The sequence below is a fragment of the Pangasianodon hypophthalmus genome, chromosome 3 (genome assembly GCF_027358585.1).
Source record: "Pangasianodon hypophthalmus isolate fPanHyp1 chromosome 3, fPanHyp1.pri, whole genome shotgun sequence".
NCBI classification, from domain to species: Eukaryota; Metazoa; Chordata; class Actinopteri; order Siluriformes; family Pangasiidae; genus Pangasianodon; species Pangasianodon hypophthalmus.
In genome coordinates, this window is record NC_069712.1 from 20,924,112 (window position 1) to 20,947,798 (window position 23,687).

A 23,687-nucleotide genomic window follows, 5' to 3' on the forward strand; every position below is an offset into this window, starting at 1 on the left:
TGTCTGTGTTCTGCTTCTGGCTCCTCTTGTTCTGGTGTCTGTGAAAGAACAATCTGGCCAACATGGACCCAGCAGAACCAGATCCTCGTCATGCAGCCCTAACAAACCACGGTGCCCTCCTTGGTCAGCATAAGCAGCAGCTCTGTGAACTTGCAGAGAGCCTCTGTGCCATGCCTTGCAGAGTGCTCCTCAGCCAGCCAATCAGTTGCATCCTCCCCCAACCAGCCCATGTGCCCCCTGATCCCCAGCCCAGTCAAGCTACCCCCGTGGCTCCCTCTGCTTCTTCTCCCAGTCCACCCCCATGTGAAGCACATGTTCCAAACCCTGAACTCTATGCAGGTGACTTAGGGAAGTGCAAGTCCTTCCTCCTCCAGTGTTCCCTCGTGTTTGCCCAGCGTATATTAAGCTACGTCACCGATGAGGCTAAGATGGCCAACATCATGGGGTTGCTGAGGGGAGATACCCTAACCTGGGGCCATCTGGGACAGGCAGCCTGCTCTGTGGTCCTCCTTCAGCACAGAACTTTGGACCACCCAGTCCAGGGGGAGGAGGCTGCCAGACACCTGCTCTCCCTCAGCAAGGGGTCCCTTAGTGTGGCAGAGTATTCTGTGGAGTTTCGGGTTTTGGCTGCCAAGTCTGGCTGGAATGAGGAGGCACTCCAGGGAGCATTTTTGAGCGGATGAAGGATGAACTATCCCTAAAGGATGAGTCAGACTCCCTTGACCAGCTAATTTCTCTTGCTATCAGGTTGGAAAACTGCATGCAGGAGCGACGCAGAGAGAGAGTCAGCCAACCCCAGGCGCCTCTTGCCCCCAGTCCTCCCCTCCACTTGTCTGCCAATCCTTCCTCCGAACTTCAGCCTAGTCCCAGAGTTCCGTTGCTTAGCTCCACTTCACCCCGGGAAGAACCCATGCAGCTGTGTTGGGCCCGGCTTACCCCTGCTGAACGGGAGAGGAGATTCCTGGCAGGTGCATGCTTCTATTGTGGCCAATCAGGCCACACCTTGTCTAACTGCTCCCTGTGGTTAAAAGGGGATGCTCATCAGTAGAAAGGAGGCTACTGGTGAGTCAAACAGCTGCCACTCCTGACCCCCTGTCCTGCTTCCAGATTCCTGCCACCCTGTCCCACAACCAGCTCTCCATTCCCCTCCTTGCGCTTATTGAATCAGGTGCTGAAGATACTGTAGCTTCCTGGACAGAGAGCTAGCATCCCAGTCTGGCATCCCCTTCGAGTCCCCCATTACTGTTAATGTACTGGATAGGAAATTCCTGGCTCAGATCACCCATTACACTGCCCCGTTGCTCCTTGTGTTCTCTGGGAACCACCATGAACCTCATCTCCTCTCCATGTACCCCGCTGGTGCTAGGCTATTCTTGGCTGAAGAAACACAACCCCCAAGAAGACTGGTCAGCTGGGAGGGTTGCGAACTGGAGCCTCTTTTGTCACTCCTCGTACCTGAAATCAGCCCTTCCACCCTCTGTGGCCACTATGGCTTCCCCGGCTCCCACTCCTCCAGACCTCTCCGCAGTGACCCCCTGAGTACCATGACCTAGGTGAGGTTTTTAGCAAGGACCGGGCCCTTTCACTACCACCTCACCGCCCGTACAATTGTGCTATCAATCTGCTCCCTGGGGCCACCCTTCCCTCGGGTTGTTTATAGAACTTGTCCTGTCTTGAGAGAGAGGCCATGGACAAATATATAACAAAGAGAGAGGCCATGGAGAAATATTTCTTTCTTTTGGCTTCTTTTTTGTGGCCAATAAAGACAAAACCCTCTGCCCCTGCGTGGTGGGGTCATCACGTGGGAGATCGAGGCAGTTTTCAGGAGAGCACAACGCACCCAACTTGATCCACGTAATGGTCCCCCGGTCGTTTGTTTGTCTCTGACTCTGTGCGTTCCCAGGTCATCTAGTGGGGTCACTGTTCCTGATTTGCCTGTCACCCCAGCTTCAATTGCACCCTTGCCCTACTGAAGTGGCGGTTCGGCACACTGTCCACTGGGTTCTCTCTCTCTCCAATCACCCAACCCACTAAGCCACCATGCGCCACCATCTTGACTTCAACTACTATAATGCTACACCCTACATAGCGTATGTACTTAGGGCATAGAGATCCATATAATAGGTTAAATCTACAGTAAGCTCCAAAACAGGTCTAAAGCACTATTAGATTGTGGGAGATAAAGCAGATATGCTTTAAATGATATTTTTGCACACATTTAGAAACTATACCATTGTTTATACTTATCTGCACCCTACTTCATTAGTAAACAATAGTAGCCTAATGTTTAATATTTTAGAATTATGGATGTACATGAATGCATATTGCAAATAACATCACTACGCACACACACACAGGCTCTCCTCTTAGTGATATTCTCTTACACCGAGTGTATCTTAGAAGTAGGGTGCAGAAATAGGGTTGCAAGTACACACTCTTCTAATGACTTTTACACTTGGGCTTCAGAAACTCAAGTGCACACACCGATGCTTCTTGTGAAAGTTAAAAGGGCAAATATTCTGTGATTAGCCCAAAGAAGTACAAAAAAATATGTAACTACTCTTGACAATGATTACTTTTCTGTACTGAAATAATGCTTCTTTTAGCAGAATTTGAGTGTTCAGATCAAATTGAAGACAGCTTGATAAGACAAAAAAATGTGCTAATAAACTCCAAAAGATGCACATAATTTCCCAAAGTGTTTTAGTGGGGGATGTTGACGAACTTTTGTCATCAGTTTTAAATATAAAATTCGAATATATTCATTTTCACTATTAATACGCAGGTCATGCAATTTCATAAGCCCTGCCCTCTCTAGTCCACAAATGTAAATGATTGGATTTGCCATATAACCTATATGAAAATTATGGGCTGTGGTGGAGGAAGCTCCAGCCATCTGGTTCTAGCTCATATTTGAGTTCTTATGTTCTGCCCTCTAGTGTTAGATAAAGCAGACTGAAGATATGATAATTTTAATTTTTGAAACTTGAATTAAAAGTTTCACTTGAGCAACTGCACGTGATATTCATCACTTTTGACTGTCCCAGGTTAGAACTGGTAATGGCAGTTTAGGTCATGTGGTTTTCAAAGGTGGTAAGTAACAGGGTATAATTACTTAATTACTGTACATAAGGTCTTTAAGTATCTGTCCTTTCCTAGTATCTGTGCTAATTTTTCTTTCCCCTAATACTTTTGACTTTTACTTACTGCATTTAAAAAGAAAAATCTTGATTTTCTACTCATTACATTTTAAAACACTAAATTTCTCTATAATCATATTTGTAATGATATAAGGTAATTAAATAAGGAGTGGATCTAAATGAAAGGTTTCTTTTGAAAGGTGGTCACAGTGAGGATAGTGGATAGTGTTGGCCAGGCAGAAGCAGATGCATTGCTATCAATTATCTTTGTTATATTTGTATACTATCAGTGTTAAATTGGATGTCTGGTAATAGGTTCATAATAGTGGGTTTAGTATAGGTTTATTACTCTGTACATTCTTGGTTATCTTTAACATGTGGAGATACATGTATAGCATGAAGCAAGATAATAATTCAGATATTCTTTTCATTTTTAATCTTGCTTAAACATGTAATTAAAAAAATACAGATAGGTAATATCCAAAACAAAACAAAAGAGTAACCTAGTATCATAACACATTATTTATACTTTCAGTTAAATAGAGAATAGGAAATGCCTGGCACTATTTATAGGCACAGGTCATGGAAAGCGTACTGTATAGTCTACGCTACAGTGAAACAAATGAAGAGAAAAATACACTGGTGAACTTACATTCTATAGTGTGTTTTTACTTCCATCACGTGGTGAAAATTGTGAACTACAAGAACTGTACCTGGAGCATGTGCACAAAATGGCCAGAAATACATTAAATACAGAAACGTAGAAAAATGAATTTACCTGTAACAGCTGATTTAATTGATCACTTTTACAATGTTTGGCACAGTGCAATTTTCACTGGGAATGTTCATTCAGTTTAGACACTTTCTTCCTGGTGAATAGGGAATGCTAAAGTCATGGAGAACGTATTAATCATTTCAGAATTCCCATCAAGGTTTCCTGATTTTTCAGTTATAAAAGAGGAAAAAAAACTGTTGATTCTAAGATAGATCTTTCAAAGTGATGAATGCATTATGTATAAGCCAAAACGGCATCTAACTAACATAAAATTTAAAATCATATTATCAATAATCAATCAATAACTGCTTTGTTTGAGGCTTTTGCCACCAATAAATACTGACTTCAGTATGAGCACACAAAAGAAGACAGCTTGTCTTTGGTTCTGTAAAGCCTACATAACTACACACCTAACAGTCACACCCAGACCAGACAGTTCTTTATACACATACATTAACATGCTTATTTTAGCTGTCCACAGTCTTGAGGCTGAGCCTAAATGGCTTCCTACTCCCTCTATAAGTGCACTATATAAGGTATGACATAATGGCTTCATCATTCTGTCTGGTGCACTCTGTATCCCTTAGAGCACAATTATGCCTGTGGTTACATCCCAGACTGCATACTAGCATATTAGGTTACCTTTCCTTTCCCCTATATTGATGTACTATATTCAGTACATATTTTGGGCCCCTGGGCAGGAATGTAACCTAAATGTCTTCCTGTTGGGCATACACCAAAAGAATGTAACACATTACCATTAGCTCAAACTGTCACTGATTAAAAAAATTGAATGATTAAATAAATAAATGAATAAATAGCAAATATGGACAAACTTTTGTGGATATCTGACCATCACACTCATATGTGATTTTTGAACATCCCATTGTAGAGTTAGTCCCCCTATACTGTTATAATAACTTCCACTCTTCTGGGAAGTCTTTCTACTAGATTTTGTAGGGTGGCTTTGTGTCCATTCAGCCACAAGAGCATTAGTGAAATCGGACACTGATGTAGGGTGAGGAGGACTGATACAGAGTCAGAATTCCAGTTCATCCTAAAGGTGTTCAGTGGGGTTGAGGTCAGGGCTCTGTGCAGACCACTCGATTTCTTCCACACCAACTCTGGCAAACATGTCTTCACAGAGCTCGCTTTGTGCAAAGGGGCATTGTCATGCTGGAACTGATTTGGGCCTCTTTGTTCCAGTGAAGGAAAATCGTAATGCTACTAAGCATTATGCATACTATGACATTCTAGACAACCGTATGCTTCCAACTTTGTGGCAATAATTTGGAGTAGGTCCACATATGGGTGTGATGGTCAGGTGTCCACAAACCTTTAGCCATATAATATATAATTATATATTATCACATTAGGTTTTGTTATGTTGATGCTCAAAGACTATATTTCTTACATATTTATTGACTGTGATATTTTTGTAATTGTCTTTTGTGAAAGTTTAATACTGGTATTCACCATCTTCCACAGCTAAGCGTATAACACCACCCTTCACAGACAATAAGACCGATAGTATATGGCTCTGCATTCAGTATATACATATATTAAAGATCAACCAAACAGCAGCAATACAGTAGACAATTATATATATATATATATATATATATATATATATATATATATATATATATATATATATATAAGAAGCAAAATAAGAAGCGAGTGCAACAGTCAAAGTCTCCAGTAGAACTGTGGCTGTTTCTGCAAGATGCTCAGTAACACTTACAGCTCATTTCCTTATAAAACTGCACACACTGTACCTGAGACTATTATTTTTTTTTTAAAGCAAAGGATGGTCACACCAGATATTGACTTTGTTTCATTTATTACTGTTTACTGCTCTTTATTGATTTTTTTTAATGTAGAAACATTTAGTTTCATTAGTTTTGAAGGCATCTTTGTTCTAAAGCATTTCTTTGCATGTGCCTAAGACTTTTGCACAATACTGTGTGTGTGTGTGTGTGTGTATATATATATATATATATATATATATATATAGTTATTGCTTTCTTCTTATTGTTACTGCTATTATTTATGTTTATTTTTCTCTTCTTCTTCTTGTTATTAATAATAACACTACATAAATGACTACACTGCTACACTGGTACTGACATGACGCATTATGCGCCCAGTTTAGGACCCTGTATGTCCTCCTGGAGGCTGCGTCCCAAACCGCACTAAACAGGATATCAGATTAGTAATCCTACTGTGTAGTAGCAGTGTGCGGTTTGGGACGCAGCCCAAGCAGGGGGCGTGTCTGGGATGTAATACGCGGCTGTGTCGTGAAGACAGTGTACAGTAAGGTGGCTTCGGCGGAGACGCATCGGGAAGTGAATAAGTGAGCGTTTAGGGCGCACAGGGACACTCGGTCATGGCAGATAACGGGAGCACGGAGGCGCGGACTGCTCCGAGCCTCGGCAACAAAGTGACCGTTGTGCTTGGAGCCCAGTGGGGCGATGAAGGCAAGGGCAAAGTGGTGGACCTGCTGGCCCAGGACGCCGACATGGTCTGCAGATGTCAGGTAACGCGCGCGTGCTAAGCAGCGGTACCGCTAACGCTGTAGTAGACTGCTGTAAACCTAGCTACGAAAACACTCTGACGCGTCTCAGTTAGCATGCTACAAATATACATATATGTTTCACAACACCTCCTGTTAGCACTGGAGCTAATGCTGGTGTGTGCTAGCTGACTAACTTACCTGTTTTGCCGATGCGGATCTCCGGCCGCATCTCATTCAACCTCAGCAGTTATGTTCTAGTCACCTTGATTTGATCAACTCTAATCCTAAACGCTTTCCACCCAGTGTGATCTGTAATACCTAAAACAATCCCACCTTATTCATGTGTATGCTGTGAACTATGCTGTTTGTGAAGTTTACACTCTCAGAAAAAGAAAGGATACAGGGATAGGATATGTTTCATTTGCCTGGAAAGGTGTGTAGTGTACCTTTAAATAACTAATTTCTAAAAGTGCACTCTATCCAAATGTCCAGGTGAAAGATACATACTGAAGGTACAGAAGAGCTTCTCTTCAGAGTTCCACCCCAGCGACAAGGAAGCGTACTGTTGAGAGCGTATTCTGATGATAAATCTGTGCAGCTGACTTTTATACAGATGATTTTTCCAGTTATTACTTATTCCTGACCCACAGCTCACACTGCTGAAGAGGTTCTTCTAGAAGATTAGGAGGTGAACTAGCTGCTGGTCGTGATATTAGGTGATACGTCTAATAACGAAATGATTAGGGTTGAGCAAAGCAATATGTCATGTAGTCTTATTAATGACAATAAGAATGACGTTGGGCAAACTATTACACACACACACACACACACACTTATAATCAGATAGCAGATAGAGTCATGATTTCTAATTGCATTAAGTGTTTCTTGTCCTTAATCAGCTACTGCGTTCATGCCATGTTTCTTCCTAATACTTAACACGGCAAACAGGAAAGTTGTAACCAGTTTCATTCTTTTTCATTTCATCCAAACCAAAAATGACTAAACTTACAGTTCTGTCTTTTTATAAACTGATTGGAAAATATGTGATAATTTTTCTCCCAAAGGTATTTTGGGTAAAAAGAAGGATGAAATAGTAAAAAATCCACTCTGTTCACATTCATTACAACAGCAGCTGTGTTTCAGATGCACCCTCCCACTCACTGCTCATGACATATTACAGATACATCAGTAACTGATAGGCTGCATGAATCTCTAGTCTGTGCTATAAAGAAATCAGCCCCAGCATCACGTCTCTACACCGATCAGCCATAACATTAAAATCACTGAGAGGTGAAGTGAATAACATTGATTATCTTGTTACAATGGCACCTGTCAAGGGGTGGGATATATTAGGCAGCAAGTGAACAGTCAGTTCTTGAAGTTGATGAGTTGGAAGCAGGAAAAATGGGCAAGCATAAGGATCTGAGCGACTTTGACAACGGCCAAATTGTGATGGCTAGACGACTGGGTCAGAGCATCTCCAAAATGGCAGGTCTTGTGGGGTGTTCCCCGTATGCAGTGGTTAGTACCTACCAAAAGTGGTCCAAGGAAGGATGGCCGGTTGTGTGTGCATCGCTTACCTGGGGAAGAGGTGGTACCAGGATGCACTATGGGAAGAAGGCAAGCCTCTGGAGGCAGTATGATGGTCTGGGGAGTGTTTCTGGGAAACCTTGAGTCCTGGCATTCATATGGTACCACCCACCTAAACATTGTTACAGACCAAGTACACCCCTTCATGGCAGCGGTATTCCCTAATGGCCATGGCTTCTTTCAGCAGGATAATGCGCCCTGCTTCACTGCAAGGTGTTGACTTGGCGTCCGAATTCCCCAGGTCTGATCCATGGAGGCCCCACCTCATAACTTACAGGACTTAAAGGATCTGCTGTTAACGACTTGGTGCCAGATACCACAGCACACCTTCAGAGGTCTTGCGGAGTCCATGCCTCAACGGTTCAGAGCTGTTTTGGCATCTCAAGGGGGACCAACAAAATATTAGGCAGGTGGATTTAATGTTATGGCTGATAACATAACATTAACAAAACGGTGTATACCATGTACAACCACTGATAGTGCTGTTGCACTTGGTTCCACAAAAGTCCAAAATAATTTGCCTTAAAACATTTGTTAATGACAAATAATCTGGTGTTAATTGCCAAAAATATTATATTGATGTCTTTTTCTTTTAGACCTGTTAGTTCATTTATACCAGTTACTCCTGAAGAGGTGCATTAAAATATATAAAAAAAAATAACGGCCATCCTTTTATTATACAACTTGTATGAATACCTGATTATATCCTGACATTTATGCCTCCATGACTGAGTGTTACTTACACCTTGATGGTCAGGAACTCAAGGCCCATTTTCACTGCTGTCTATGGTTTTTGTCACCAGTCCATCTGTCCATCCACCAATGTGTCTGTGAGTCTGTCTGAGATTCTCGTTAGTGTGATATCTCAGGAACGAGTGGTTGAATGTTAGTAGGATCTTATGTGGAATTATCATTGTAACCAGCAGACGAACTGATTAGATTTTGGAATCGATCCAAACAGGGTCAAGGTCACAGCAAGGACAAATGTCTGAAATTGTTTTTCTTCAATAGCTTCCTTCACGTTTGAAGTATATTTTAATGGTAGTTCTGGCAAACAAATTAATAACAAGAAGGACTAGACTTGTTGGTGGGGGAGGCATCCCTGTCAATGCTGCTGGCGTTGAGTTTCGACTTGTTTATTTTAAATATAACACCAATATCAGATATCACCTGATAAAGATCCGATACTGACTTCTTCATATTAATTTAGGCAACTCATTATTTACACTGCCAGGTTATGCAAAAATGTCAGAGGTGTACGGGGTTAGTAGAACAGTTTGTGTGCTGTGTTCATGTGTATGAGCTGTGCTGTATTGAGGTCAGTCAACATCACATATGTTCACTGCAAAAATGCATTTTAGGCAAACATCAGGCCCAACACCACAATTCAGTATCAGATATACACCCTTTACTCTGACGCAGGTTTAACGTGTCTATGAAAATGACAGTATAGTGTCAATTCAATTTTTAAAACAGAAAAGTAATGTTGGAATGCTATGATCGACATACTTATTTTTTGTTAAGTAGTGCCTTCTTATTACCTGCCATTACTTTAGATTGTCATTAGGTAAGGAATAAAACATGACAGAGCATGCTGTTAAAGGAAAATAATCAACAACGGGGTGGTGTGATGACCCAAAGATTATTTTTCAGTAGCAACACGTACAGAAGTGTTTTATTACTTTTGTACCCCAACAACTTGCCAACTCTAGCAGATTTTTAATTATTTATTAAAAAACAACAGATCATACATTTTATCCTTTTATAAGTTACATTTAAAGTTGGGGAATGTCTGTGAAAGATGCAAGATCCTGTTATGTAGAAATTTACAGAAGCTGTAAACACTTGTTCCTTCACCAGCCTCTCTTTTTTTTCTCTTTCTTGAATGCAGCTTGTCATGTTACTGAGTAACCACAAAGCCCTTTGTCCTTTTGAATTTCTGATATCGGAAAAGTTGCAGCTTTACCTCTGACTATTAAAAAGCATGTGTGGGCTTACATGCTCTTCTAATAATGAAGTTAGAGCTGACAAATTCCTTTGTATTGTAGAAGAGAAATGTAGGAAAATATCTTGTTTTCACCTGCATGAAAATACACTATATGACCATATGTTTATATGGCCATAATTATGTGGACACCTGACCATCACACCCATATGTGGTTCTTCTCCATACTGTTGCCCCTATTGTATGTCTCTATATGCTGTAGCATTACACTCTCCCTTCACTGGAACTAAGGGGCCCAAACCTGTTCCAGTATGACAATGCCTCTGTGCACAAAGCAAGCTCCATGAAGCTCCATGGTTTGCCAAGGTTGGAGTGGAAGAACTCTAGTAGCCTACACAGAGCCCTGACCTCAACCCCACTGAACACCTTTAAGATGAACCGGAACGCCAACTGCACCCCAGGCCTCCTCACCCAACATCAGTGCCTGACCTCACTAATGCTCTTGTACCTGAATGAGCACAAGTCTCAATAGCCATGCTCCAGAATCTAGTGGAAAGCCTTCCCAGAAGTAAAAAGGAGACCAACTCAATATTAATGCCCATTGTTTTGGAATGGGATGTTCAACAAGCACACATGGGTGTAATGGTCAGCTGTCCACATACAGTACTTTTGGCCATATAGTGTAGCAAATAACAAATGTAAGTGTATTGAGATTGTTCAGCCCAGGATGGACAGTAATAGCTGATTTTTCCATGTAAATTTCAATATATTGGTATGGAACTGCAGCTATGGTGTGGCCACAAAATTTCATTTCAGTAGCTGTATTATGCAATCCGCTTATAAAGATTATTGTCATCCTTTTCTCTATTCTGGAAATACTAACACAAAACACAATGACATCTGGATGTAATTTTCCACATATCAGGACTGTATGGACTGAGCTGATCATTCCTGTATTGTCTGTTGGTCACATGGTGTAAAAGCAATGCCATTTAACAAGTTTATCTGTGCTTTCAATCTGGAGTGGTGTCTTGTGTTCTTTTTTCATTGCTCTGTCTTATTGCTTTGCAGAACAACACATCCTCCTCATTTCTCTGCACATTACTTTTATATTTTCTAGCATCTGTATCTGATCTCTGTTTTGTTTTTACTCTGAGCATCACATAGCTAGCTCTCACACATGCAACCCCAGATTTGTTTTTCTATTTCTGGAGAACAGTGAGGGGTGGAAAGTCGATAGATGTTCTATAAATATTGCAAATCAAAGCAAAAACCATTCTTACAGTGTGTAGTTTGCCTTAATTTAGGATTAGACGTTCAGGATGATGTTCAACAGTTAGTGTAGGTTTCTAATGTAAGATTGAATCAGATATTTATTGCAGTATGTTTCATCTTAAAGGAAACTTTCACTGTTTTTTTTAAATTCAGCATAATTCATTTGAGAAGTAAAGAAGTAAACAAAACACATTGTTTTTAAAGAAACATATCTACTTTCTTGACAGTGTTTTGGATAGGAACTGGGAATCATGACATCCATAACACAAAGACAGAAATTCTTATGGTAGTATTTTGGTTATATGATTTGCAAGCAAATAACAACCCAAGGCTTGTTTCTCTATTTCATGAGAACACGGGGGGTTGGAAAGTTGAGAGATAATCTCACAGTTTGTAGTTCTCACAATGTGTAGTTTGCTTTAATTTAAGCAGTGGCAGCTTATCCATAGGGGCATATACACTATCCGAACATTTTGAGATTCTGGTCCATGTTAACATGATTGTATCATGCAATTCCTGCATATTTTTCAAGTGCACTTTTATGCTGTGAATCTCCCGTTCTACAACATTCCAGAGGTGTTCTGCTGAATTCAGATTCGATGACTGGGAAGGCCACTGAAGAACATTGAATATTTATGCAACCAGTTTGAAATGACTTTTGCTTTGTGACATGGTGTATTATCATGCTGGAAGTAGCCATTAGAAGATGGATAAATTGTGGCTATGAAGCGATGCACGTGGTCAGCAACAATACTCAGATAGGCTGTTGCATTCAAGCGATGATTAATTGGTATTAACGGGGCCAAAGTGTGCCAAGAAAACATTCCTCACACCATTATACCACCTCTACAAGCCTGAATTGTTGACACAAGGCAAGTTGGGTCCATGGAGTCATGTTGTTGGCACCACATTCTCACCCTACTATCTGTGTGCCTCAGCAGATATCCAGATTCATCAGACCAGGTTACATTTTTCCAGTCTTCAGCTGTCCAGTTTTAGTGAACCTGTACCCACTGCAGCCTCAGCTTTCTGTTCTTTGCTGGCAGAAGTGGAATCCGACATGGTCTTCTGCTGTTGTAGCCCATCCGCCTCAAGAATTGTGGATAATGTTTTGTGCATTCTGAGATGCTTTTCTGCTCACCACAATTGTACAGAGTGGTTATCTGAGTTACTGTAGCCTTTCTGTCAGCTCAAACCAGTCTGGCCATTCTCTGTTGACCTCTCTCATCAACAAGGCATTTCCATCTGCAGAACTGCAGCTCACTGAAATCAAATTTTTTGTCCCCATTCCGATGGTTGATGTGAACATTACCCGAAGCTGCTGGTCCGTATCTGCATGATTTTATGCACTGCACTGCTGCCACACAATTGGCTGATTAGATAATGCGTGAATGAGTAGGTGTACAAGTGTTCCTAATAAAGTGTTCAGTGAGTGTATATTAGCTGTTCAGCAAATGTAAATCTTTGTAAAATCTTCATTCGTAATTCCATACATTCTAAATTTCTGAAATCCTAATTACCTCTTTTGAGTGATAAACAGTTAAGGAAAAGTTGCTATTTGACAGATATAAGCCGATGTTCCACTGATTTGCTCACCTTTCTAGATGTGCAGTCGTGGGGCAGGGCAGTCACTTCACCACTTAGCGGTATAGATTTATTATTGCACCTAGTGGTCAAAAATGGGAACTGCAATTAGGAGCCCACTGGGGCACAAATCATGTGGCCCCATGCTCATGCTGCAGCATTTTCAGTGGAGGAGGAGTGGTGGACAGGACAGTTAATTGACTGCCAAATTGGGCTAGTTGCAATATACTCTGCAGCTGCCAAGATCTTGTTTCATAGCAAATAATCAAAATTTAAATGCATAAATGAAAAAATTTAAATACATTTCCTCAAACAAAGGGAAAAGTGCAGAGAGTGTGTCCATGATGTACAGAACCATTTCTACTGTAAGATATATTGCAAAGATTGGGAGAAGGAAAGGGGGATTACGGTGTGGATAATGTCTGTACGTCAGAAATGCGTAGGCACCACAGTGACCTCGTTTCCCATGCAAAGTTTGAGAAAAATAAGAAAAAGTAATACAAGTTCCACAAAATAATAATGAAATGTGGCTCACAAAAGCTTTTGCAATGTACAGACACACTGTGACTCTATGACTCAGTCTATGATTTGTTTGTGGAATCTGCTGCATATATTTGTGGATTGCTTTATGTGCATTTACGCATCATGTGGCACATGTTCAAACCTCCCACATTAATTTGTGGAAACACTGCAGTGAGATAACTTCACTACAACGTCACAGCAGAAAAGTGCTCAACCAATCAACTTAAGATTTACAAGCCAGTTAGAAGTTGTTTTTTTTTTTTTTTTTTTAAATTAATTAATTTTAAAAATTTTTTTTAGGTTGGCCGAGTGTTGGAGAATTGATGTTTGGTGTAGTTCCTGCTAGTTTGAATAGGAAAGCTGATTTTAAAAATCCAAAAGTATATGTTACATGCATGGTGGTTATAATTAAAACATAATAACATTACAGGTGAGATGGTATATCAGTAGAAATAAGGCAATGTTAATACAGAAAATGTATATGAAGTCAAATGTACTACTAACTCTGTGAATATATGACGTGTGTAGTGAAGAGACCTACTCCTTCTCATAGCTATTCTTTTCTTATAGCATTATGTATAATAATTTAAGGCTTTTGTTAGGAGCTTACTGGAGAAAATACTATTTAGGTGAAGGGTATAGTTAAATCCTTTGTTAAATACAGTCAAATCCTGCTTTATTACATTTTATAATTCTTTTGGCAAGGTAAAGCAGTGTGTAGAATGTGACCTGGGCAGATTAAAATGTTGGAGCTCAAGCACCGATTGTTAGTTTGCATACCAGAAGTATCTGGCTAATGTCTTAAGTAAGTATAGAAACAATTTACAATTTATTATATTAAGCTTGAACTTCAGGTGGAAAATGTATGGGTGAATTGTTTGTTCCTGATAGATTCACTGAATCAGAGCTGGTATCTCTCTGTATCGATATAAAGTTTAGTGCTTTGTGTAATTATATTCAGGCTTTTTAAGTGGTGACTCAAAAATGGCCAAACGAATAAGTACAGAGTCTAAAAACCACATTTATGAAGTATTGCAGTGCATTATTCATTGTGGATTAATAATCATGCAACATTTGCTTGTGTGAAATGTGGAACCAGTAAAAGGCTACTGCAGTCTCTAAAACCTGCAAGGAAAGATCAGTTTCAGTATTAATTTATTATTTAGTATTTCAAGAAAATATTTTACTAGCGGGTACATTTAGGCCTATGAAATGGACAAATCTTGTCATGTCATAACATTTTTTAATCAAGTTCATGTCACTTCACAAAATATTTGAGGTGTCTTCATTAAATGATGTTGACGTTGACGAGAACTTGGTGAGATCACGCCAAAAGCCATCCTAATTATCAGCAGCTCGCTGGATAGACAATGTGGTTGACACTGATAATTGCTCCAGTCCCAGGAACAGTCAAACACCTGAATAGATTTAAACACTCCACTCTCATTATTATATAAGTGGTGAGGAAATGAGGAAAACAGTGGTGGTGTAATCGATAAAACAGGGAAAGTAATGAGTTATAAATAAGCAACTAATATAAGTTATTACTAAACTACTTTATTAATTGCTTAGGAAATTATTATAAACTTCTATCTTCCACTTCTTCCTTCGTCTCTCTCTCTCTCTCTGACTCACTCACTCGCTTTGATTTTCTCCCTAGTTTAGTCTGCTGCTCATGTAACACACTTGGAGGAAAATGCTATGCCCATCCTTCCACATGCATGAGCTCACACACAGCCGCTGTCATGATTCTGTAGAGGCAGCGGATGAAGCACAGATTTTATTGTAAGAAGTGCAACACAAACAACAAAACCAGTGAAACAACCAGTGAAAATTAAATGCAAACAAAGGCTATAAGGCAAAAACAGGCAGACTATGAGCGAGGCAGTGGCACACACTCGATGACACATACACACGACAACGACAAAAGCTTGACAATGAAACATACAGAAACCAAGACTTAAGTAGGAGTTCTGATTAGGTATGAATGTTTAGTGAGACATGTGACAAGGTCATGTAGTCAAGCGCCGATTTCGGTATAACCACGACACCCACGATCGGTCAGTGTCACTGTGTCTGATAGAGGAGAGAGCTCACAATCTTTGGATGACAGGGTGAACACTTTTCTGTTGCACCACTCAGGAGCCCACATTTTTAGCTTGCTTTATAATTAAGTTACATATTTATTTATATCTTTGGCTCATTAGAAGCTTAATGACTTTTCGTTTTGGAGTTTGTATAGAAAACAAACAAAACTAAGCTACTAAAATTACTACCAAACCTACTAACAAAAGCTGAATTAAAAACCAGGCTGTAAGTAGTTGAAACATCTGTGAAATACTCTACAGCTGTACGTGCAGTATTGAGCGTGTATTATTTTTCCTACCAAAGCCCTGTGTGTATCTTTCCACTCTGTGTGCATTTCCCCCGGCTAGAATAAAAGGGGTTTTGTTGCACCAAGTCAACAAATGAGCATGTGAACTTTGTGGTTAATAGTACTCATCAGAAATAGCACTGATCAGGGGAGCTGCAGGAAACTGTATGCAACATCATGTTCAATAGGCTGTAGGCTTTGTTTGGCGATGAGACAGACGTTCATTTACATTGGCGTGGCGTGGGAAAACATTTCCTACTTGCACTCTTTGCCTGTCTACTACAGTTTGTTGTCTCTATATATGCTAACTTTTTCATATTAGGCTTGCTAAATGGAAATAATAAATCAAAGAGAAAGCTACAGTTAATTCATACTTTAGTTGTAGTTTAATTGCCTGTAGTTTACAGTAAGAACTTAAAAGCTTGTCAGGCAGCCTATGTACCCAGAGGGTAGCAAGTTTATACTTAAGCAATATCGCATGAGCAAGTGTGCAGTTGCACTGAATATTGTCATGGTTATGATTTGGCCGTAGGTATGAGCCCACAGGCTGAGTACTGTAGGTCACAGCCGTGCTGATATTCAGTATAATCACATGACTGTGATTACGATATTACTTTTATACAACAGGTCTGTAAAGAAATGAATATCGAGTAAGTGACATTTCGGACACAATATGGCCAAATGTTCTGTTTATTTTTGCTCCGCTAGCAGAAATAGATCCCAAAGCCACAATTACTTTATAGGATGTTAGCTAGCTCATATTGATTTGTACATTTCTGTTAAAGGCTCTTCTGGTAAAACTGCTGTCCCTTCTTCCTTTTCATCTTCATCTGAAGAACTTTCATATTTTAAACCAAAGGTTATATTCCTAGAAAAATATAATTTGCTGTGTAAACTATTCTACTCGGAAAGTTTCTATAGAGTGGTGCTTGTTCCATCAAAACATGCTGATTATCTTTGTTTACTTCTCAAATTATGCAGAAATAAAGAAATTATGCAATTACAGATACTGCAGGTCACTGCTGGCAGGATGGGGATTGCTACTGATAAACTCACATTTTAACAGTTTGTACTCATTCAGTGCTTTTTTACAATTGCTAACAAACATTGCTCACTACCAAATTCACTTCACAACTTGTTCATACCTCTCTCTGTACAAACACACACTACAATTCAATTAGTTCCTGTTTCATTTGTATAGCACTTTTAAAAATAGACATTGTCACAGTGCAGCTTTGCAGAAGTCCGTCTGTAGATTTATATTTAGATCCTCAATGTGCAAGCCAGAGATGACTGTGGCAAGGAAAAACTCCCTGAGACAACATGAGGCAGAAACCTTGAGAGAATCCAGACTCAAAAGAGAACCCATCCTCTTCTCTTCGACACTGCATAGTGTAATTATAAATCATTCCTCCTCTACAACTGTTTACTATAAAGTCATCCAGTACTGCGTGTGATTACAGCGGCAGTTCTTAGGTGCAAATATACAGTATGGTGAGATTATTTGCTGGAGAAAGGATGAGACATGGATACAAACTGTTTTTGGAAAGAGTTAACCCTTGTGATATCCATGTGAAACTGTCTGCAGCAAAGCTTAATTTATAACCACACTGCACTACAACTGTCAAAACACCACAAACACGTCTCAAAAGAAACTAAACCCCCACACTACTTCTGTTCTAACAAGAACAGTCAGTGCACAATGACCGAAAACACATTTTTAATGGACTGATCAGTGTTCGTGCCTAACTGCACTAAATGTTTTGTCCTAGACAAATGATCTGCATGTCTTCTTACCAGTTTCCTTCTATAGAGGTCACCTGAAAATGAAATTCGACACTATATTGTATGGGTCGGTTTGGGATTTGTGGTATGATATTCCTGCACACATGCTGCTGTTGATACCGCTTTGACCCAGAACCTTCACTTTGTCTCTTTGTCTCAATTTGACATCCAAACCCCTATTCACTTGGTATTGAATTTGAATATAATCAGTTTTAATACAAAATACAAAAACAAGTCCGGCTTTAGAGATGCATAGTTTTGATGAAATAAATCTACAAAAGTGTTGTGTTCAAAGGAATGCATTTTGTGTCAAAGCAATAAAAATTCGATGTACAATTTGGTCCATAAAGAGTTCTGTTTTGCTAATTGGATGAACTGTTTGAATAAAGTGAACTTGTTAGCAGTGATGCTTAATGGTACTGGTTTGCAGTTACTGCATGTAAGAGAGAACATGGACTGTCCTGCTTTTTATAACAACGCCTGCACCAGCAGTTTTCTTGGATCTATTTCTGACTGCCACAAACTGTGCTGCAGTGCTTGGAGTGATAGTTACACTGTTAAGCATGAGCAGATAAAGTAACAATGTCATGAAATAAGGCTGCACTTTATATGATTTGTTGATCATATATTGTTATTTCAGTATTGACGTGTGCAGAATTAATGTAGCAGAAGGCATCAATACACAAACAGCACTCTCAGTGAGTTGTCTTTAGACCATTAAATGATATTTAGAAATGTGTGTGTCAATATATTGCAGGCCACATTAAGTAGTCACCTGCGGGTTTTTAACATGTAGCAAGGAATATCTGAATCATAATCAGACTATGCAAACAGCAATAAAATATCTCTTTAGTTCATATGATATAGCATTACCACAGACAAACTGCCAGGCAAGTTCTGAGATTCTTAATATGTTTTAAATATATATACATTTTTATACATTTCTAGTGGTGAAAGAATGAATCAAAATCAAATGATTTGCTGTTAAAAAGTTTCTTGTATTTCATTTTTTTCCCCCCAATCTCATATTTCTAATTCTTTCACCTTACAGCTGATATAGTCTACTTCCAAAACAGTATAACTATGGTATTGGATTTGGATGGACTTATTTCATACTTGTCCGCCTTCATTTGAAAAGCCTTATGCAACAGCTGCATATTGAATGCATCTAGTCAGGCAGTGCTACTTTAACAGTATTACGTTTCCTCCTTTAACTGTACAAAAATGATGAAAGGCCACCTGTTGCCCTGAGGGTGTAGCACATTCTACTTTCCATCTAACAAGATTCACAACATACCAAGGAGTATATATTTAACATACTCCTAGTATGCTGATATACACAGACAGATGAACCATTTAGTTTTCTCAACAGAATTTTAATACATGGGAGTCAAGTTCCCAAAATCGCCAGCCTCAGGTTTGGCTAACTGTCTAATTTGGAGCTGCTTTCAACTGGAGACTTGACTAACTTATATATCTTTTAAATGCATTATATGTCTGACAATGTTTGGCTATAAATCTCCTCTCCTTTAAGTCTTACGGTGTTGTCATAAGCTTTACAGAATCCAATTCAACATGGCTGACTCTGCATTGTGCCATTTGGCGGTACCAAAATAGATTTACGTTTATGGCATTGGGCAGGTACCCTTATCCAGAGCAACTTGCATTTATCTTATTTACACAACTGAGCAGTTGAGGGTTAAGGGCCTTGCTCCAGGGCCCTGTAGTGGCAGCTTGGCAGTGCTGGGATTTAAACTTAAACCTTCCAATCAGTAGTTCAACATCTTAACCACTGAGCTACCAGTGGTTATGTAATGTGATATAATAATTATATAATACTATAAGACTTAAGCTACTTACGTTACATATCTACATGGCCATTCTGATATGATTGTCATATATTAACTACTATCACTATGATATTGTTTGACATTATTAAATATTGGCTTAAACTTACTTGTTAACAGTCTTTAAGAATCTCAGTAATAGCTCATTAATGTAATATCGCAGCATATTCCAAATGAAAGCTGTGTCATACAGTGCCTTGCATAAGTATTCACCCCTCTTGAATTTTTCCACCTTTTATAGTGTGCAGCTGAAATGGATGTTTAGAGTTACCCTTGGACTCTTGGTTGACTAATGCATTCCTAACCTGGTGGCTGACCTTTGGCGCACGAAATTTAGGCACAGTCGCGATTGTGGTACTTTGCTAGCCTTGTTTTCATAGGTCCGTAGTCTTTATGGTGCTGTTTGTTTAGGTATGTTATAACAAAGTCTAGAGTCTTCCAGGGACAGGTGTATTTACATTGAGATCACATGACAATTTAATTGCAAACAGGTGACCATTCAACAAATTATATGACTTCTGGTGGTCTAGTTGCACCAGAGCTGCCAAAGAAGTTTCATGGCAACAGGGGTAAATACTAATGCAATCACAACTTTTATGTCTTTAATTTATAAATATTTTAGCAAATTATATTGATCCCCCTCCCCTGCTTCAATATTATGGGTTATTTAGTAGGTTAGTGGCATGTAATCCCAATGTCAGCTCCAGGTTTTAACACTACAAAACATGGAAAAGTTCAGTGGGGGTGGATACTTATGCAACACATGGTACATTGACTTAAGTGTAACCTTATGTGCTATAGGCCATTTAGAAAGGCACCCATGAAAGTTAAATCCTTTACAGGACTTTTGTAGGGTTACAAGAATTAATCACCCTGTTTAATACAGCTCTTTTATTGACATGATTGAAATAGGCACTTATAGGCGCTGGACAAATAGGCACTCATAGGTGCAAGACTAAGAAACATTGAGCTAAATACTCCTCTTAACCAGGGGCAGGTCAAAGAAATTCAGCTCAAATATGTATTTTGTTTCTAATTTGTTTCTAACTCTTAAAATCATGCCCGTTATCAACTTGTATTATCTACAACTCATTGAATGCAACTGAATATCGTTCAGTCTTAATATGCAGCAAATACCAATCCTGGCAAACATAATGAATGGACATAACTGTTCAGTTTGTATAGGAAAAGCTTATGTAGTAACTCCATGTTAAACTCAAACACAAGCTCTTCCAAATCGTAGGTCAGGTGAAGTACCCTGGCAATAACAATTTGCATGTCACTATACTGCAAAGGATGATCCCAGTTACCTCTGAAAAATCATCTTATATTCTACTGTTATTCATTATATATAAGTTATTATTCTCGTCATATCGGTTCTAAACATAAAATACACAGTGGGTGCAAATCAGTTTATACGGCAGCATGCTGTGCCAGTGGCTTGTGACAGGTTATTACAGGGATCTGAGTGGTGTGGCTCTGTCAGTGTGGGTGATAAGTTGGCAAGCCTGATACTTATCCCACTACAGCATAAGCTATCTCCCCTCTAGGACCCGTGCTTATCAGTCACAGCTAGCTACTTTTAGCCTGTCAGGTTTGGAATATGGAAGTCAGCCAGCACAGCCTGATGCCCCAATCCAGTGACAGTCATGTGCACCGTAAAGATACAGAACATATAAAAATGTCACAGGTGATTCCTGGAAATCTGGAAATAAGGTTGCTTATTTTAAGTGCTTCTGGAATGTAATTACTTTAGAAAAATCTTATTGACCTGTAATTAAATAAACAAGTTATTGATCAGCAGTTTGTTAAACTTGCAAGGTTTTTTATGTCCTTGTAGCAAGGTCCCTGCGACTTTGATATCATTTTCACCGGTTCCCGTTCTTGTTTATGCTTTTGATAGAACTGTTATTAGAACATCTTTATCTTTAATGCACAACAAGCTCTGAGTGTATAGAAGCAGTTCTCAAAATTGCTAGTTCTCTGTAGTTGGCGTGATTCTTAGAACCTGTTTACAGTTCTCAAACTATCAGCCACCAACGAAACTTTACAGATTCTTTTTTTTTTAGAGAGTGTGGTTACAAACAGCTTGGTTAAACTTGCTTTCGAGACGTGAACAGAGCCGTAACAGTCAGACGTAATGTGAATTTCAGTCCGGTACTTTTTCTTCTCTAACACGTGGCATTCACCCCCAGGTTCACATTAGAGGACAAAAAGTTGCTCGTGTCACTTGTAGTTTGTCTCTCGTGGCTGTGTAGCAACTGCTACTGTTGTGACTTGTAGACATGCACTGTCTTGCATATTTTTGTAAGTTCTGATGAGAAATGGTAGCAGCCAAAATGTATAGCCTGCAGCTAATTAGTTAAATACAAATGAAACACAGTGTGAAAAGTGGTTGACTGATTTGCATGTTATGTATAAGGCTTTGTACTAGCTTCGTACAAGGTAGCAGATTAGCAAAGCAAGTAAACTATACTAGCTACATACACTCACCATAAGCACCAATGATCTCTGCTCCTTCTTTCAAAGCTTTATTTTTCTTTGTAACATCTCTGTAGATGTTTAATGAGAGGTTGTATATGACAGGATAAGACGAAACCACGATTATAAGCTTTCCTTCCATTTTTGCATGGCAGAAAGTAAATGGGAACTAACTGAAGGTAGGAATTAAAGTTGTGAGTAGGCAACTGAAGAAACATTGGACTTCACACACCACAAGATTGGCACGAGTGGGAAAAGTACTGAGAAAGTGAAAGGATAGATAATGTGTCAAAATCTTACTCAGTGGTATGGAATTACTCAAGTGGAAATATCCAACCAAAAATGTACTGAAGTAAAAAGTTGCTATGCTTTTTTTTTTTTTTTTTTTTTTAAATGTTTTAACTGATGAAATTAAGTTGATTTCATGTTTTCATGTGAAAAGAAAAATTATTAATCTAAAGCTGTTGATTTTCATTTTAAAGCACCTATGCCACTCTGTATTAAAACATTCAATTTCTGCAAGTCTGCTGGTCATATGCATGTCTGTCTGTTTTTTTGGTGATGAATTATTAAGAGTAATGTATCATGTAAATAACCAAAGTTTTCCATCAGCTAGAATTTGACTTTCTGTCTAGCCAATTTACATTAGCTATTGGAATCGATGCTAACCTCACATTACAAAGAAAACATGCTTTTTCAAATTAGATGGAGTTCATGCGTTTTAGGAAGGCAAAGAGGACACCTCATTTTATACAAGTCTTTGCTTACTCCAGCAAAATGAAAGATTTTACTGGGGTAGGGCCAGGCGTGTTCATCTTCAAGTTCCACACTGCAGTCCAGTGCCATATCTGTCTTAGACACATAACACTAACTACATTGTGTAGCATTAAAGTTTTTTTTCTACACTGATGAACTTGAGTACTTTAAGGTCTAAATAAAAAAAAGTACTTGGAAATGTAATTAAGTTTTCATTCTAATTAATACTCAAGTATAAAAATGGCAAAATAATATGTAAGTATAGTAATGAAGTACACGTCTTATCACGTTATAACTCATTTGCATAAAACTGAGAAAATCAAAATTGGCTTGCTGTGATGTTTGCGTTGTTGGTTAAACAGTGTTGCTGAAATGGCAGCTTGTGTCATGCACGTACATAGAAAATGAATGGTCGTCTGTCACTTTGTTGCTTGCTAGTGTGAACCTAGGGTCATTGAACCTGTCCTTGTCATAAAGCGATCAGGTGACCAAGGCACCAACTGAAACTGACAAGATTTCAAAATGTTCTTAGCTAAAAAGGGCCCTCTTCTCAGCTACATTATCTACTTTTTAAAATTTACTCTCAGACCTTGTCTTATGTGATATGCTGTTCTGTAGTTGATGGGTAATGTGATAGTGTTTCCCCCTTACATAGTGGAAATTATAGTGAAAGAAACACTCCTGTAGTTATGGAGCTGAACACGCATCATAACTGAAATTGTGTAGGATGGAAAGAGCACAGCCGTAATTTAGACTGCTCCACGTGTTCAGACCTGTCTAGTGGAATACTGTAACACTACACTGCATTGTTAACACTAAATGTACTGTATGGCTCTTGTGGCTGCTATGGGTAAGGACATATAGTAACTACAACTAAAAAGGAGAGGCATCCCAAGAGGCATCTCAGGAGATGACCAGGAATAGCTTTGCTCTTCTGCTCATTACGTAAAGAAAAAAACATAAACGTAGGCTGATTTATTGGATGTGCTCAGTGAGAACAGCCCCAGACCTTCTGAGAGGTCAGAACCGAAGCCCTGACGCACGAGGACACTTGATATCTGTGCATGGTGACTTTTTTCATGAAGGTTATTTACA

General features: G+C 39.2%; 1 protein-coding gene across 2 annotated transcripts in view; it reads left to right on the forward strand.

Moving 5' to 3' along the window:
• The first annotated feature begins 6,174 nt into the window (after window positions 1-6,174).
• Window positions 6,175-23,687, forward strand: part of adss2 (adenylosuccinate synthase 2) — a 28,739-nt gene continuing 11,226 nt past the window's right edge. Inside the window, exon 1 of one of the 2 annotated variants that reach the window (XM_053232437.1) lies at window positions 6,175-6,454. In XM_053232437.1, the coding sequence (XP_053088412.1) occupies window positions 6,305-6,454 (150 nt within the window). In that variant the 5' untranslated portion in view covers window positions 6,175-6,304. The remainder of the gene's footprint in view (window positions 6,455-23,687) is intronic. The other variant, XM_026937214.3, reaches the window with a different exon arrangement.